The sequence below is a fragment of the Neofelis nebulosa genome, chromosome 1 (genome assembly GCF_028018385.1).
Source record: "Neofelis nebulosa isolate mNeoNeb1 chromosome 1, mNeoNeb1.pri, whole genome shotgun sequence".
Classification (NCBI taxonomy): domain Eukaryota; kingdom Metazoa; phylum Chordata; class Mammalia; order Carnivora; family Felidae; genus Neofelis; species Neofelis nebulosa.
In genome coordinates, this window is record NC_080782.1 from 30,402,314 (window position 1) to 30,421,127 (window position 18,814).

The 18,814-nt window shown below is 38.4% G+C and overlaps 1 protein-coding gene across 1 annotated transcript in view; it reads left to right on the forward strand.

Annotated features, from left to right (window-relative positions):
- The window catches only part of WDR70 (WD repeat domain 70), a 299,325-nt gene that overhangs the window by 65,986 nt on the left and 214,525 nt on the right, over positions 1 to 18,814 (forward strand). Inside the window, exon 8 of the mRNA XM_058717827.1 lies at positions 17,732 to 17,885. Within this exon, the coding sequence (XP_058573810.1) occupies positions 17,732 to 17,885 (154 nt within the window). The remainder of the gene's footprint in view (positions 1 to 17,731; positions 17,886 to 18,814) is intronic.

An 18,814-nucleotide genomic window follows, 5' to 3' on the forward strand; every position in this document is an offset into this window, starting at 1 on the left:
TTCCTTTTTGAGTGTCAGTATTTATGATTTAAAAATTTTCATGTGTTCCAGTCAATTGCAGTCATTATTCTTTTCTGATGCTTAAATTGTCCCAGATTTGGCCGGGGGAGTCCCTGATTGCTATGTAGTTTTACATGTATTCATTAGACTTTAAAAGCTTACTTATTTTCTGGCATAACATGATGCAAGCTTCCTGGTACTTCCTTTCTAAGTCCTAGAGTCAGCATTTCCCTGGGAGACCTTTTTTTTTTTTTTTTTTTTTTTTTAGTGGGAATGGTATTTAGAGACCAAATCTGAATGTTATACCTGCTCATTAATAGTGGGGTATCATTCCTTTTTGACCTTTTCAGTGGAAAGAGGTGGAAAATACAGGGGTGTGTGTGTGTGTGTGTGTGTGTGTGTGTGTGTGTGTGTTTGTGTCCATGTTTAAGTGACAAGATCATATTGATATTGCCATTTCAAATTTTAGTAAAGTTTAACTTCAGAATATATTTAATTCATAGAAAAGCTGCAAAGATAGTCCACAGTTCAGGTATACCCCTAACTCAGTTTCTTCTGTTGTTAATGTCTTACATTACCATGGTACATTTATGACAAGTAAATCAATGTTGGTACATTAATATTAACCAAAACCCAAATTATATTTGGATTTCACTGTTTTTTCCACTAATATGCCTTTCAAAATACACATTACATTTATTCTTCCTATCTCTTCAGTCTTCTCTGGTTTATGATGATTTCTCAGTCTTTCCTTATTTTTCATGACCTTGATAGTTTTGAGGGGTTCTGGTCAGGTATTTTCTAGAGTGTTTCTTGATTTGTTTTTTTATGCTTTTTTTTTTTTTTTTTTTTTTTTCCCATGGTTTAGACTGGAATTATGGGTCTTGGGGATGAATACCTCAGAGGTGAAGCCAGCCACTCTTAGCTCATGCTAGCCACTGTCCATGTCCTCTGGACCCTCGCTGCCTGCTGCCTGCCTCAGGGAGTATCCTGGCCCACCTGCTCCAATTTAAATTTAACATTACAGACTGTTTACCTAATGTCTTTGAATTTTATACTCAAAATCAAAGATAGAACATATTTTTGAGAAAAGACTTACTGGTCAAGACCAGGAGTTGGCAAAATTTTTCTGTAAAGGGCCAGTAAGTATTTTAGGCCTTACGTGCTGCAAATGATATTTGCTAAATTTGTCCGTGTGTTCATGTGTGTCTATATATTATATAACATTAAATTAAATATACATTAGAATTTTAAGTAAAAAAGTGCAGTGCAGTAGAGGTGCTTACTTTTTTGGCATTCAATTTTATTCTCTGTATTTTGTTAGCTAATTGTTCCAGTTTTAGATTCTGACATCTAACATATTAATGATCAAACTGTTGTTGTTGTTGTTGTTGTTGTTGTTGTTTTGCCAATTGCAGATGTGATAAATGTGCAGTAAGTTGTTATTCAGTCGATGCTGGTTGAATATGGCAGAGTCAGACTTGGTGTGCCATTAGAAGCCTTTGTTTTTATGTTATCTGTGAGACAACCCTTTAGATTAAATTGCTCATGCCTATGAGAATCTATATACATTGGTTACTCAGCCAAATTTTTCCATACCCTGTGTTACTCATCTACGTTGTTCTTATATTGTCTGCAAAGAAAACTTTAAGGAGTTTGTTGATTGTCTTGAAGGTATAAAAAGCATATTGTACCACTTTTAGACCATCTATTCACCATGGTGAGTAAGTGGCTGCCAAACAGGCATTCACACAAAGACCCCCATAGCCATTCAGGATAGGAGGCAGAAGTCCTAAGGCTAGGAGTGAGACTGAGATAAGGTGTTTTGAATTTTGGGCATCTCTGATGAATTTTTTAGTATTCTTTTTTTGTTTTTTTAAATTTTTTTCAATGTTTATTTATTTTTGAGAGAGAGAGAAAGAGAGAGACAGAGTGTGAGTGGGGGAGGGGCAGAGAGAGTGGGAGAGAATACAAAGCAGGCTCCAGGCTCTGAGCTCTCAGCACAGAGCCTGACGCAGGGCTTGAACTTAGGAACTGTGAGATCATGAGCTGAGCCGAAGTCAGATGCTTAGCCCACTGAGCCACCCAGGTGCCCCTTGTTTTTTTTTTTTTTTTTAATGTTTTATTTTATTTATTTTGAGAGAGAGAGCGAGCAAGAGAGCAAGAGCAGGGGTGGGGTAGGGAGAACTAAAGAGAGAGAATCCTAAACAGGCCCTGCACTGTCAGTGCAGAGTCTGATGCAGGGCTCCATCTCATGAACCGTGAGATCATGATCTGAGCCGAAACCAAGAGTCAGATACTTAACCGACTGAGCTACCCAGGCGCCCCTGAATTTCTTAGTATTCTTGAACTTGGTCTCATTTCCCTGGGACACCTTAAAAATACTTTGAAGTAAAATGTTTTCTTGATCTACCAGGATAAAAATAAAATTTTTCAAAATGCTTTTCTTTTTTTGTTATTCAACCTCTCTTTGATGCATCTTCCATTTTGGTAATTTGAAGTATGTTTAATAATTTGTTTTGGACATTCGCCCAGCCAGCAGCAATATTAGATTTGTGGATCTCTAGTTTCTAAAGTGTTTCTTTGTCCCATTTAGTGAAAATCATCAGTACTGCATTTTCTCTAATCCAGTCTGCTCAGCACCTTTTGCTTTCTTTATTTCTTCACAGATTATCAGTAATTATGTATGTAAGCTCAAGAGTTAGAATCCTTGGGCTGACAGATCCTTCAGGTGTATCCTCTATGCAAAAAAATATGGATGAAGTAAAATATTAAGAATTCCTTATCTTCTGCCCATTTAAAAATGGATATTCTTTCTTTTCTTTTTAAAACATTTTCTCTTCTTTTGAGAGAGGGACTGCGAGCAGAGGAGGAGCAGATGGGGGAAAGGTGGGGGGGGGGGGGAGAGGGAGAGAGAGAGAAAGAATCTTAAGCAGGCTCCATACCCAGTGAGGAGCCCTACATGGGACTCAGTCTCATGACTCCCAAGATCATGACCTGAGGTGAAATCAAAAGTCAGATGCTTAACCGACTGAGCCACCCAGATCCTCCTAAAACATTTAAATTAATTAATACATTAAGTTATGTTCTTATGAAGAAATTAAAACATTACAGATAAAACTTAAGTCCTTCTTTGATTATCTTTTTAAAAATCTCTTTCCCAGGGTTTCTCACAGTTTTCATTATGGTCCTTGTTCTTTAAGGTTTTTTAAATTGTAGTCATCAACAAATATACCCATCAAAAGAGTATATACTATATTTGTTTTCATAAGTGATATCAGATGGTTGTTATTCCATAATTTGTTTTTGTTTTTCAATTCATAATATTGCTTGGAGATTTTTAATATCACTGTCATGCATTTTACTATATTCTTTCTAAGTGCTGTATAGCATATTATGTATAACTTACCAAAGTTCAGAACCATCTGAAGGGCTTGTTAAAATGTTAAATGCTGAAGGGGAAAAAAGTAAGAGAGAGAGAGAGAGAGAGAGAGAGAGAGAGAGAGAGGAACAAATCAAGAAACAGACTTTAACTACAGAGAAGAAACTGATGGTTGCCAGAGCAGAGGTGGGTGGAGGGATGGGTTAAATAGGTGATGAGGATTAAGGAGTATATTTGTGATGAGCACTGGGTGTTGTATGGAATTGTTGAATCACACCTGAAACTAATGTTACATGTACGTTAGCTAGCTGGAATTTAAATAAAAACTTAAAAAAATGTTAAATGCACCTTTAGAATTTCTAATTCTTTAAAACTGATGTGGCCTGAGAATAACTGAAATTTGTAGTTTTCTAAACTGTGGTAACTGAAATTCATGCATATCAGAATTATGCAAAGCAAAAATTGCCTGTATTTTTAAAGAATTTAATCCCAGGATAGTTAGTATACAGTGTTACATTAGTCTTAGGTATAAATGAAATATATGATATCATATATATAATATAGTGATTCAACAGTTCCATATGTTAGTGCTCATCAAGATAATCCCTTTCACCTATTTCACCCATCCCCCCACCCACCTTACTTCTGGTAACCATTTGTTTTCTATAGTTAAAGACTTTTTTGGTTTGTCTCTTTATTTTTCTTTGTTTCTTAAATTCCACATATGAGTGAAATCATGTGGTATTTGTATTTCTCTGACTGGCTTATTTCACTTAGCATTATACCCTCAAGCTCCTTCCATCTTGTTTCAAATGGCAAGATTTCATTCTATTTTTTTATGTTTGAATAATATTCCATTTAGTATATATACCACATCTTTATCCATTCATCTGTCAGTGGACACTTGGGCTGTTTCTGTAGTTTGGCTATTGTAAATAATGCTGCTGATTGCCTGTATTTTTAAAAAAACATTCATTATTGAACTATGGTTGACGTACAATGTTGTATTAGTTTCAGATGTACAACATAGTGATTTGATAATTCTATACATCACTCAGTGCTCACTGTGGTGGGTGTAGTCACTGTCATCATGTAATGTTATTGTAACATTATTGACTATATTGCCTGTGCTATACCGTTTTCATCTCTGTGACTTAATTTATTTTATATTTGGATCTGTTCAAATCTTCACCTATTTCACATACCCTCCACCCACTTCCTTTCTGGCAACTTTGAGTTCTCTGTATTTAAGAGTCTGTTTGTTTTGTTTTTTACATTCCACATATAAGTGAAATCATATAGTACTTGTCTTTCTCTGACTTATTTCATTTAGCATAACACCCTCTATGGCTATTCACATTATTGTAAATAGCACAATTTCAATTTTTTTTTTAATTTTTTTTTCAACGTTTTTTATTTATTTTGGGACAGAGAGAGAGACAGAGCATGAACGGGGGAGGGGCAGAGAGAGAGGGAGACACAGAATCGGAAACAGGCTCCAGGCTCCGAGCCATCAGCCCAGAGCCTGACGCGGGGCTCGAACTCACAGACCGCGAGATCGTGACCTGGCTGAAGTCGGACGCTTAACTGACTGCGCCACCCAGGCGCCCCACAATTTCAATTTTTAAATGACTGAATAATATTCCATTTTATATATACACACACACAAATACATACATACACATACACACATACACATACATATACAAACATACATACATACAGACAGACAGGCAGACACCACATCTTCTTAATCCATTCATCTATTGTTGGATAGTTGGGTTGCTTCTATATCTTGGCTGTTGTAAATAATGCTATACAAAGGGTTGTATATATCTTCTTGAATTTTGTTTGTGTTTTCTGTTTTGCTTTAAGTAGTGTTTTCGTTTTCTTTGGGTAAATACCCAGTATTTAAATTACTGTATTCTATAGTATTTCAATTTTTAGTTTACTGAGGAACCTCCATACTGGTTTTCCACAGTGGTTGCCACAATTTATGTTTCCACCAACAAAGCATGAAGGTTCCCTTTTCTCTACAGCCTCTCTAAAACTTGTTATTTTCTTGTGTTTTTTGATGTTAGCCCATTCTGACAGGGGTGAGGTGATAGCTCATTGTGGTCTTGATTTGCATTTCCCTGATGATAAGTGATGTTGAGCATCATTTCTTGTGTCTCTTGGCCATCTGTATGTCTTCTTTGGAAAAATCCTTAATTGGATCGTTTGTTTTTATGGTGTTGAGTTATATAAATTCTTTACATATTTTGGATATTAACCCCTCATTGGATATGTCATTTGTAAATCTCTTCTCTCATTCAGTAGGTTGCCTCTTTGTTTTGTTGGCTGTTTTTTTTGCTATACAAAAGCTTTTTATTTTGGCATAGCCCCAATAGTTTAATTTTCCTTTTGTTTTTCTTTTTTCTTTTTTTAAAGCTCACTTATTTATTTTGAGGGAGTGAGAGTGTGTGCAAGAGGGGGAGGGGCCAAAAGAGAGGGAGAGAGAATCCCAACTAGGGTCCATTCTGTCAGCATGGAGCCTGATGTGGGGCTCAGTCCCATGAACTGTGAGATTGTGACCTGAGCTAAAATCAAGAGTTGGACACTTAACTGACTTAGCCACCCAGGCACCCCTCCTTTTGTTTTTTCTTGCCTGAAGAGACATACTTATAAATATGTTGCTAAGGCAGATATCCAATAGATTGCTCCCTAAATTTTTTTCTAGAAGTTTTATAGTTTGATGTTTCACATTAGGTCTTTAATCTATTTTGAGTTAATTTTGTGTATAGTCTAAGAAAGTGGTCCAGTTTCATGCTTTTGGCTATGGCTGTCCAGTTTTCACAACACCATTTATTGAAAAGACTTTTCACCCATTGTATATTCTTGCCTCCTCGGTCGAAGATTAATTGACCATATGATCCTGGGTTTATTTTTGTGCTGTCTTTGCTGTTTGATTGATCTCTTTTTTGTGCCAGTACCATACTGTTTTGATTACTACAGCTTTGAAATCTTGAAATCTGGGATTATGATACTTCCATCTTGTTCTTCTTTCTCAAGATTGCTTTAAAGGTAGTCTGTTTTTGATATAAAAAAATAAAAAGGAAACTCAATGGGACATATAGAATGAGGTCAAAGGAAATGAATTAACAGATAATAGCAGAAGAAATATAACTGGCCAATGAACATGAAAATGGATACTCAACTTCACTAATGATAAAAGAAGGGAAAATTAAACTGCTAGTAAGGTACTACTTGTCACCTCGAAGACTGGCAAAGGAGGAAAAATCCATATTGTCCAATGTGGGGAGAAGGCAAAGATAGGATATCATTTACTAAACTTGTTCCCCCACAGAATAATTCGGTAATATCAGATGAAAAGTGTGAATTCTGATGCAGGATTTGGAGAAAAAAGCCCTTTACCTATCCACCATTCCCTAGGTACCATGCTCCTTACTCTTCCTGCCTCTACAGTTTCCTTTACAGTCCTTCCCTGAGGGTTCGCCTAAAGCTTACACCTCCCTTCGAAGTCTGCATCAGTCTCTTTACTCTTTCCCCCACTATTCCTGCTGAATCCCTGTCACACCTTCCTGATGCATTTTGACTAAAACCCAAATGTCTTGCCATGGTTTATAATGGTCCTTGTGTTCTGGCCACTGCCTATTTCTTCCCTTTCCCTATTATGCCCTAGCAGAATGGCTGAGAGATTTTGACACTGTATGTACTTTGTTTTCTGCTTAGAATGCTCTTTCCTACTGTTACCTGCTCCGCCCTCACAAACATGTAGCTCCTTATGCTTAGGTCTCCACCCAAACATTGCTTTTCCAGAGAGGCTCTCTAATATTGGGCCCTCTCATATGTGCTCCCTTAACACCTTTTTATTCAGTGTGAAATCTTGAGGTTGTTCTGCTACTCAAATTAAGACTTGAGTTATTTTTAGCGTCAACATTGTCATAAAGGAAACTATTGGGAATAACCAGAACAAAGACTGAGCTTTTGCTAGTCATTCTCATCGGTTGGCTATTTTTTTTTTTTTAGTTTTTTTTTTTAATTTTTTTTTTTTTTTTTTTTAAATTTTTGAGACAGAGAGAGACAGAGCGTGAGCAGGGGAGGAGCAGAGGGAGAGGGAGACACAGATGTGAAGCAGGCTCCTGGCTCCCAGCTGTCAGCACAGAGCCTGACGCGGGGCTTGAATTTACAGACTATGAGATCATGACACAAGCTGAAGTCAGACGCCCAACCGACTGAGCCACCCAGCGCGCCCCTTGGTTGGCTGTTTTTGATCATGTTTCTCTGATCTTCACAAGACATGAAAACATATTGTTTATATACTTTGGTTCATTGCCTTTGGATTTTTGTTTGTTGGTTTGTTTTGGATTGACTATCCTATCTTAACATGGAATTTGACTGTGAAATCTAATAAAGTCATGAAGCTATTAATCTATACTTGATTGAGTGATAGAGTAATTTTATCACATTTCTAAATAAGAATATGTGTTTTAATGGAAGGGAAGGGTTATAGATTAACTGTAGTAAAACTGTATATATATGTATAAATAAATATATATATAGTATATTAACTTTGTAGTAGTTATATAGTAGATTAACTTTAGTCAAACTTCTTGTCTGTCTCTCTTTCCATATATATATATATCTTCATATATATATATATATGTATATATATATATATATATATACATATATATATAGTCCTGGATAGAATTTTTTCTGGCTTTACTTTTGTTTGACAGATAAAGTATTTTATAATATTACTACTACCTTTCTAACCTTTGGTATGTTTAAGCTGGTTAGTGATATATTCTTAATTAATTTTGCATTGGAAATATATTCTTTTTTTTTAAATATAATTTATTGTCAACTTGGCTAACATACAGTGTATACAGTGTGCTCTTGGTTTTGGGGGTAGATTCCCGTGATTCACTGCTTACACACAATACCCAGTGCTCACTCATCCCAACAAGTGCCCTCCTCAATGCCCATCACACATTTCCCCCTCTCTGGAAATCTATTCTTAAATTTAAAGCTAAAATATTGAAGTAGCTGAAGATTTATTTTGGCATGGAATAAATTAGTATTTTCTGATATTCTCATATGGAAAATTTTGATGGTTCTGCTTTCGGTCTCTTGCTTTCTTGCCCTGTTCCCAGCACTAGATAATATATATTGATACCTGGAAGATGGCATGCAAATCTGAAACTGTATTTTCTGTAATTATTATTGAATTTCATTTCCAAGAATATAGTAGTCACATTTGACCTAAGATTTGGGTTTTTGAGTGGGTGTAGAAATCAGAAAAGATGTAAGAACATTTCTCATGAGTATTTTGGTTAGTAGATAACTAAAACCTGTGATAAACTAACAGTAGCTTGACTTGTAATGAATTTGAAATATTCAATGTATTCAATTGGAATGTATTCATTATAGTTGGCTACCAAGATTTTATACCTGTCAGATAATCTTAAAGAGACCTTTGAAATTAAATAATAATAATGGCAACTATTCATTTCATATACTGTATCAGGGTGTCTTTAAGTATAGTATTTTTAATCCTCACCCTAATCCTGCCTTATTTCTCCTGTTTATTTTTTTTTTAAATAATTTTAAAAAACGTTTATTTTTGAGAGAGAGAGAGAGAGCACATGTGAGCAGGGGAGGGGCAGAGAGAGGGGGACAGAGAATCTGAAGCAGGCTTGTGCTGACAGTAGGGAGCCCCACATGGGGCTCGAACTCAGGAAATGTGAGATCATGACCTGAGGTGAAGTCAGACGCTCAATGGGCTGAGCCACCCAGGTACCCCTCTCCTGTTTTTTTTTTCAGTGGAAGAAACCAGGACTCAGCAAACTGAGTACATGAACTCTGTCTCAGGAGCACCTCTGCATGGTTTGCCAACTAGTTGCATCAATTAGTTTTCCAAAAGACTGAGCCTAGCGAGGCTGGAGGGCTTGTTCATCATCACATAGCTACTTAGCAGCAGAATGAGGACTTGGATCCCTGGCCTCCTGACTCACATTCCGGTGCACTTTTCACTACATCAGGACACGTTGGCTCCTGAGCCCCAAGTGACAGCCCCAGACAGCTGTGTTTATCTGTCTTGCATGTCCCAGCTTGTTTTGCTAGCCGAGCAAAAACTACTTAAAAGGATCCTCAATCTTCACCTTCCCATTCCCCTCCACTTACACTCTTATACTCCCACTTGCCCCATGAATAACTTCACAGAAAGAATTGTGCAATGTCACTAAGCCTTCCTCTGGTGTCAGAGTTACTCCCTGAGAGAACATTCACTTCCTCATGACTCCAGTTTACTGTCAGATTGGCTTTCCCTCTTTTCTCTTTGATCGGAATCTTAGTTGTTTAGGCAGGAATTTGAGGAGCAGATGTTATACCCCTTGAAGAAGCCCTTTAATTCTCCTTAGTACTGTGTCTAATGACTCTTAATCCTGTCCTTTTAACTCTGTGGCTGGCAGAATTAAGAGCGAAGTGGGACAGGAATGGTGAGCTTGATGCTTAACTTTTCATTTGAATGTTGACAAAGAGAGCACATGGAACAGTGACACAGAGGGAAAACATTAAGTTTGCCTCTACAGCTAAAATGAGGTGAATGTTAGTGTGGGATCGTTGAGATTGTCTATTTCCCTCCAAATATAAATAGAGCAATTTCATAGAGCACATAGCCAGAGAAATAGAGCCACTATTTTTACTACCTTATCGTCTCAAATTTTGCTCTGGTTTTTAGATTGTTACTTGTAAAGAGAAATAAAAATGATTCACCAGAGAAAACAAAGTGATCTCACGTAGTACTCGATCTTTCATGGTTAGTGGAGAAAATCAACTTCTCCAAAGTGAGAGTACTGTTAACAAGGATATACCCTATGAACTACTTTGTTTTAGCAGTCTGAACTATCTAATTATGAAAAGTCTGATCTGTTTGTTTATACACATATGTGTATAAATATATATGTGTATAAATACATATATATTATATATATTACACACATATATAATTGTATACATTGACTGTTTAGCTCAGTTTGTTTATATATGCATTTGTATACATACAAATTTATATACAAATACAAATGTATATATGAACAAACTGGACTAAACAGCCAGTAATTTTTCTCAGTTTCTAACCAATCACTTGAAATTTAGTATATCAATTAGCATCTGATTAGTAGAGAGAAATCACACAGCAATTTGAAAAGGGAAAGCTTATTATAAAGATTACTAACTGTAACAGAGGATTGGAGAAATGAGGGATTGGCTAGAAGTAAAGAGTACTCTAGAGAAGAATAGCAAATAAAAAGAGCATCTATTAACCCTAGGGTAGAGATAGAGCATTCAAAGTTGATGCCTCCAGGACTGAGATCCAGACATTTGAGAGGATAAGGCTTTGGTTCATTGAATGATAAAGAAGTTGCTGGAGCACCTGGGTGGCTCAGTTCGGTTAGGTGACTGACTTCACTCAGGTCATGATCTCCCAGTTCATGAGTTTGAGACCCGAGTCGGGCTCTGTGCCGACAGCTCAGAGCTTGGAGCCTGCTTTGGATTCTGTGTCTCCCTCTCTCTCTGCCCCTCCCCTGCTCATGTTCTGTCTCTCAAATAAATAAACATTAAAAAAAAAAAAAAAAGAAAACTTCCTTTAAAAAAAAAAGAAAAAGAAGTTGTGACAGAAGAACTTTTCAAAACCTAACTGGACTCACTGCTATAGCTGGGGTTGGGGGGGGTGGTGCAGGAGGGAAGGGGCTGGGTGTTGCTGACCACCAGGTACTTCAGCAGCCTGGTGGAGACCAGCTGCACAAGCTGCGCGAGCCAGATGCTAGGGAAGCCACCTGAGGTGCTGGAGCCCACCAGGAGCAGCACACTAGACCCAGCAAGGAAAGCCTCTTCCACCTGTGACGTCTCTGTAGTACCCTCTACGTCAAAACCTCAAGCCGATGGGCAAAGGAAAAATAGAGGGCCCACATTTATTTTTGCAGAGCAGGCACTGAAGGATGAATTTGGAGCTAAGAGGCAATAAATGGACAACTGGCACATCTGGTGATGAAATATATAGTTTGATATCGTATTATTATTGGTGCCTCCTTCTGGAGTAAACATTTAAATTTGGGACCCTGCTCAGAATTTTCCTAAGGATCTCATTCCTTCCCAGCATTTTCAGAAGCATGTGATAGGCCAGAGAGGCTTTTCTTTTTAGGAAGGAAGTACTTGGGCAATAGCACCATATTTGCTTTTCTTTTTTTTTTTTTTTAATTTTTTTTTTTTTTAACGTTTATTTATTTTTGAGACGGAGAGAGACAGAGCATGAACGGGTGAGGGTCAGAGAGAGAGGGAGACACAGAATCCGAAACAGGCTCCAGGCTCTGAGTGGTCAGCACAGAGCCCGACGCGGGGCTCGCACTCACGGACCACGAGATCATGACCTGAGCTGAAGTCGGACGCTTAACTGACTGAGCCACCCAGGCGCCCCCATACTTGCTTTTCTAAGTTTCTTTCTCATGAGCATCTGGTGTGGGAGCTTCAGTTTCTCCTCTACCTTAATTCACACTGAAATTTCTCACACTGTCACACAGTCTAACCTCAGAGCACACTCGGACCTTTGTTTGAATTATCTTTGCATTGGAATTAACTTTGAATCAGTGTATTAAGAGTGGCTCTTTTAAGAATAAATATTTAAAAAACTATCAGCTAGAATTTCAGCATTTTAGGAGAAATGGTCAGTATAATTTTTGAGCACCAGTTGCTAGTTAGTGGTAGCTGTACAAAAGAGCAGTTTCATTGGTAAATATCTGATTTGGATTTAGTAACTAGCCAGGAAGAGTAATTCCTTTTTTTTTTTTTTTTTAAGATTTATTTAAGTCACCTCTATACCCAATGTGGGGCTCGAACTCATTACCCTGAGATCGAGTTGCATGCTTTTCTGACTGAGCCAGCCAGGCACCCCAGGAAGAATAATTCTTTTGAAGATTAGCCAGACACATTTAAATTTTGATTTTTTTTGTGTCTATATTCTGTTTCTAAAAGACAAAATTATCAAAAGTTAATAGATTTTTTCCTGAAATATCCATTTATTTCTCAGTCTTGAAATTACAGACTTAAAAGTAAATCTAAATAAGACTAAATTGCCTAAATTTTCGTTAAAATTGTCTTATCGTTGAGATTTATTTTATTTTGAGATTGGCCTGTTAGAATAAATCAAAGAATTTGGCTTTTTTTTTTTTTTTTGCCAAGAGAGTTATATTCATAAAAGAAGTTATGAGGACAGCTTAAAAAAAACCATGTTCAATTTTATTTTTGATAGAGAAATTTTATATTTGGGACTTTACTAAGTTGGTTCTCCAGCAGAATTCTTTGTGGGTTTGTGTATTAATATCTATTTAAAGTGTTTAATTATTTGTTGGCCATTCATATTTATTTGGTGATTTCTTTTTTGAGAGAGTGATAACCTGTGATAGCATTCCTTTAAGATTGCTCTGATGTGATCCATCTCTGAAGAATGTTGTAGATGGTTTTTTAGCATGGGGAATAAGAAATTTTTACCTGATGAATTTACTTATTAGTCATTTCTAAATTTGCAACTGGAAATCAGTTACACTGACTTTTTTAGTACTCGTACTATTATCATCCAAATAGACTTTAATAGATTTCGCTAGGGTTTGTGTGTGTGCGTGTGCGTGTGTGTGTTTCTTTATTTTGAGAGGGAGAGAGAGAGATAGAGCACAAGCAGGGGAGGGAGAGAGAAAGAGGGAGACAGAGAATCCCAAGCATGCTCTGCATCACCAGTGCAGAGCCTGACATGAGACTTGAACCCGTGAACTGAGACCATGACCTGAGCTGAAATCAAGAGTTGGATGCCAACTGACTGAACTACCAAGCACCCCAGATTTTCTTTCTTTCTTTCTTTAAAATTTTTACTTATTTTTGAGAGAGAAAGAGTGTGAGTAGGGGAGAGATAGAGAGAGAGGAAGACAGAATCTGAAGCAGGCCCCAGGCTCTGAGCTGTCAGCACAGAGCAGGATGTAGAGCTCAAACCCACGAACTGCAAGATCATGACCTGAGCCGAAGTTGGATGCTTAACCAACTGGGCCCCCCAGGTCCCCCCCAGGTTTTCTTTTTTTTAAAGGCCGTTTTACTTTGTATTTCATTTTTCATCTGTTTTATGAGCCAATACGAATGTTCTGTTTTTCTTAAGTTCAGACTGTTTTATATTTATTTCATATTTTAACAGCTGCACTGTTCATATGTAGCTATTTAAATTTAAATTAAATAAAATTAAAAATTAAGTTCCTTAGTTGCACTAGCCATATTTCTAGTGCTTGACAGAAACATGTGGCTAGTGGTTATGACAATGGACAACACAGATGTAGAGCATTTCTACCATTGCAGAAAGTTCTGTTGGGAAGTGTTGGTCTTATGCAGAATGGTGACAGTCTCATACATTGCAGTTGTTGATGTGACATCTTCCTTTGTCTCTGAAGGTGGATTGTTTTCATTTCACAGTCCCAATGATACACTTGGTATTGTTAGCCTTTTAGATTTTAGTCATTTGGTGCGTATATAGTGGTATCTGTGGTTTTACTTTGAGTTTCCTGATGAAAACATGTTTGGAAAAAAAAGTGTTTTTAAGGTTTTACTTTTGTCTTTGACGTTCAACACTTTTGCTGTGATGTGCCTGGGTGTGGTTTTTTTGCTACCATATTGGGGTTTATAGTACTTATTGAATCTCTGGGTTAGTGTCTTATTTTTCCAAAATTTTGATGGTCACCTCTTCACATGTTGCTTCTCTCTCTTTCCATTCTACAAATCTAATGTGAGGCTTTTCCACCATATCTCATGTTTCCCTTATGTTTTCTCTTGCATTTTCCATTTTTTCTCACCATGCTTCAGTCTAAAAATAATTGTTTAGCCAATAATTCTCACCTCTTAAATCCACCCATTAGTTCTAAATTTCGGTTATTGTAGTTTTCATTCTAAAATGTCTACGTATTTCTTTTTTTGTGATTTTCAAATCTGTGTATATATTATCTATCTTGTCATTTAATTTCTTAATTATAGTTGTTTTAAATTCCATGACTCATAAGTTCAATATCTGGTATTCCCAATTTTTGTGAACTTGGGTAAAAAATTGTTTCTTTTCATTAACCACTAACTGATTTTTATCATTTCCTTTAATTATGAAAGTAGGCAACAAAGCCACAAGTGTACCTACAAATTTCAGTGCTTTCTTACTATATTATCATTACTACAGGTACATTGAAATATGTATTATTTATGCTCATCATTACTTTGAAATTACAGTAGATCTGCCTCTAGGCATAGTGTCTTGATACGTTAGTACGGAGACTCACATATTATGTCACAAATTAAAAAAATATTTTAATATTTATTCCTTTATAGCTGGTTTCCACTATATGCCTAATGTAGTTTTTAATTTTTTTTTTTTTTTAACGTTTATTTATTTTTGAGACAGAGAGAGACAGAGCATGAACGGGGGAGGGGCAGAGAGAGAGGGAGACACAGAATCGGAAGCAGGCTCCAGGCTCTGAGCCATCAGCCCAGAGCCCGATGCGGGGCTCGAATTCACGGACCATGAGATCGTGACCTGAGCTGAAGTCGGAGGCTTAACCGACTGAGCCACCCAGGCGCCCCCTTAATGTAGTTTTTTAAAGATGTTTAAAAAACATAGGAAGAAGGAGCCCACAGACTTCAGAGTGCAAAATGGTCCAGGCACAAAAAAATGGTTCTGTATAGTGTAGGTCAGATTATGTCCTTGCTCCACTCAAAGCACTCTGGTGGGTTTCTTCTGATTTCTCTCAGAGAGAACAAAAGCCAAGGCCCTTTCAGGGACTTATGTGGCCCTCTGTGATCTGCACATCCCCACCTGCTGCATTCTGACCTCTCCAACTCCTGTTTGTTTTGCTCAGTCTGCTCCAGGTTACACTGGGCAAATGCCAGGACACTCTTGCTGCAGGTCATTTCTGATAGAAGTTGCTTCTTCTTAGAACACTCTTCCTCAAAATATTGTCACAGCCTACTCCCTCACTTCGTAGCCCACTCGGTCACTTACTTCCTGACCACTCTACTTAAAATATTTATTCCCGTCCCCTTGGTACACATTTTCAGTCCTCCCCACTCAGATTTTTCCCATATACTTATTACAAAGTTTTTCATATTGCATACTTTCCATTAGCTTAGTACTGATTTTGGGAGTGGGGCTCATCATAGACTTCAGTTACTGAGAGGTTGGACCTTTGGCAATAATAGGTCTGTTTTGGAGAGTTACCATTGGTCCCATGCCTAACTTCTATCCCTTCTTCCACTGCCTATTGCATTAACAGTGGCGTGGATGATGACAAAAGCTACCTAATGTCAACTGAACTGGCCAACTCATTTTGCATTGTTTATTGCCTCTTTCGAAGTTGATGTCCTTTGGGATTAACATGTGATACAAAGAGCTTCGTATTTGGTGTCCACTTTTGTGGGCGTGTCTACATGCATCTTCCCCACGTCTCCTTATCTCCATCTCTTGATCTTTCCTAGGGTTTGTCATCTTCTGGAGACAAACCCTACTTCTGGTTTCTCACCAGTGTACTTGATTTTTTGCTCACCGGATTCAGTTAGCATGATGTCATCTAGATCATGGACCAACATGAATTTCTTCACGTTGTCCAGATGGTACAGGTCCCTTCTGAGTATGTTAAGACAAAGGGCCAGAAAAGTAATGTAGCCCTGGCTCGAGCATGCACACGTGTGCTGTTGTTGGTCGCCTGTGAACGTCAACTGCTTTGGATCCCTCTTCCTAATAGTGGTAGAAAAAGACGCTTTACCAAATCGTTCACTTACCTGACAGGGACAATAACCCTGTCTTTATAGGCTGCCAGAGAGGCCCTTTGGCTTTCACACTATGGTTTTTAATTGGTGATTTAGTCAGCCTCAGCCTTTCATTGTCTTTGTTCATTGTACTGACTACCCAGGTAATAGGAATCCAGTTTTTTTTTTTAAAATTTTTTTTTAATGTTTATTTATTTTTGAGACAGAGAGAGACAGAGCATGAACAGGGGAGGGGCAGAGAGAGAGGGAGACACAGAATCTGAAACAGGCTCCAGGCTCTGAGCTGTCAGCACAGAGCCCGACGCGGGGCTCGAACTCAAGGACTGTGAGATCATGACCTGAGCCGAAGTCGGACGCTTAACCGACCAAGCCACCCAGGCACCCCAATAGGGATCCAGTTCTGCAGTTGTTTCAGTTATTCCTTTTCCCGTACCTCTCAGATGCCTGAAGTAGCCCACCAGCCAGTGTCTCTCCCTTCACTGTGAATTTGTGGCAGTTGCAGTTACACTGTTGCAGCATGGCGGGGACTCTGTGCCACCTGTGACAGGGTCCTCACTGCTAGCCAGTCAGTGATGAATACCTCTTCAGGATCTCATTTTGGAATTGACTTCATAGGGCCGTTTCTGGTGGCAACTTTCTCAGGTCAGGTTCCCCAGAAACATACCTTGAAACTTCGGGATTTGCATGCAGAAGGTTGGTTGAGGAGTGCTCGTGGTGGGATCAGCCCCTGTGAGAGAAGGTGCAAGGGAAGCACGCTTAGGAAGGTGCAGGAATTGTGGCGTCATGGAGTGGCAGAAGCAGCCACAGCTGATCCCACAGGGAAACTGAAGCTGGTATAATTCTTCCGACATATCCCAGACTGAAGCAGAGAGCTGGGCCATTTTACTGCACATTGGCATTGAACGTGGGCTACTTTGGAACGGTAACATAGTCTGAAGCTAGAGGAATGAGTAGAGCGGTGAGAATGGAAGGGATGCCATAGTACCAGAGGAATAAAGGAGATGAAACCTTGTTCTAACGCCTTAGCTGTGAAGGGGAAAGAGGGGCGACAATCAGTAGCTGTTCCTGAGGACACTGGAAGGGATGGGATGCAGAATACAGGTATTAGATTTGCCTTGGGCAGGAAGAGGTTTACATCCACCATTGTAATCAAAGAGGTGGAGGGAGAGAGGTGTTCAGATGCAGATAAGTGAGTTTATAACACTAGTGGGAGGAAGTTGAGGCAGTTGTTTGTTTCTTTTGGCAAAGAGCCAGACAAATCAACAGCTGAAAGAGGGGAGAGTTGGTTGGTGAGTAGAGATTTTAACAGATTGCTGTGGTGAGTGGGAGGAGAGCGCTAACAGGATAGCCACTGGTGTTGAGGACCCATTCGAAGTTGATGATCTTGCTTTTGAAGAATTATCAATTTGTGCAGTTGTGCAACTTTCTTCTGGCAGTGCCTAATGTAGTGGAAGTATAAATATTATGCCCAGTGTCTTACACACCTGTTTTCTTTTTTCTTTTACAAAGCCATCAGATCAAGTCATTGCAGTATAGTAACACGGGAGACATGATTCTTGTTGTATCTGGAAGCTCTCAGGCTAAAGTGATTGACAGAGATGGTTTTGAAGTAATGGAATGTATAAAGGGAGACCAGTATATTGTGGACATGGCGAACACCAAGGTAAGCATTAAACAATATTTTAGTGAATTTAATTAATTTGGCACACATTTGTTAACAACTTGTTTGAGTTGCTATAATTCATCCTAAAAATTAGTGTCTTGTTTTAAACACTGTATTGTTTCTCACAATTCTGTGGATCGATCAGGAAGTTCTTATGCTTCATATAGTGTCAGCTGGGGCACTAGGATGGTTTTAAGGTTCAAAATGCATCATTCACATGGTTTATGGTTGGTGCTCTACCCCATGGTATCTATCCTGCTCCCAGCACTCCCCACTTCCCGACTAAGTGCATGTGCATGCGTGCGTGCCCTCTCTCTCTCTCTGTCTCTCCCACTTTCTCTTTCCACATGTCTAGTTTGGGCTTTTTTCACAGTGTGGTGGACTTAGTGGGGTTTGACTTCTTGCTTGATGACTGGGTTCCATGAAGGATGGATATGGAAACTTTGGATTTTATAAGGTCTGGCTTCAAATCTTATGTAGCATCATAGTGCCAGTACAAGTTTGAGGAGAGGGGAGATAGATTCTACCATTTGGTGGTTGAATGACAAGATCACATAAAAGATCATGTGGGCGGGCAGATATGGATGTAGCCATCTTTGTAAACAACATAGCACAAACTTACTATGTACTAGGGCTTAGGACAAGAATGAGTCTCATCAACCTTTTAAATAAAGATTTTTAGTGAGATAATATCTTAAAATTACAGTAAATACCAATTAACTATAGCAGCATAAATCCTATCAAACTTAATGGCTTATTTATAATTGCTGACATATCTTTGGGATGGCTGAGCTTGGCTCCAAGCTCCAGTTAGTGCTAGGTCTGTTCCATGTGTTTCTGTTCCCGCTTGTACTCGCAAACTTCCTGAGGGCATGTTTTTCTCATGGTGATGGCAGAAACACAAGAGGGAAACCCCAAATCTGGAAGCA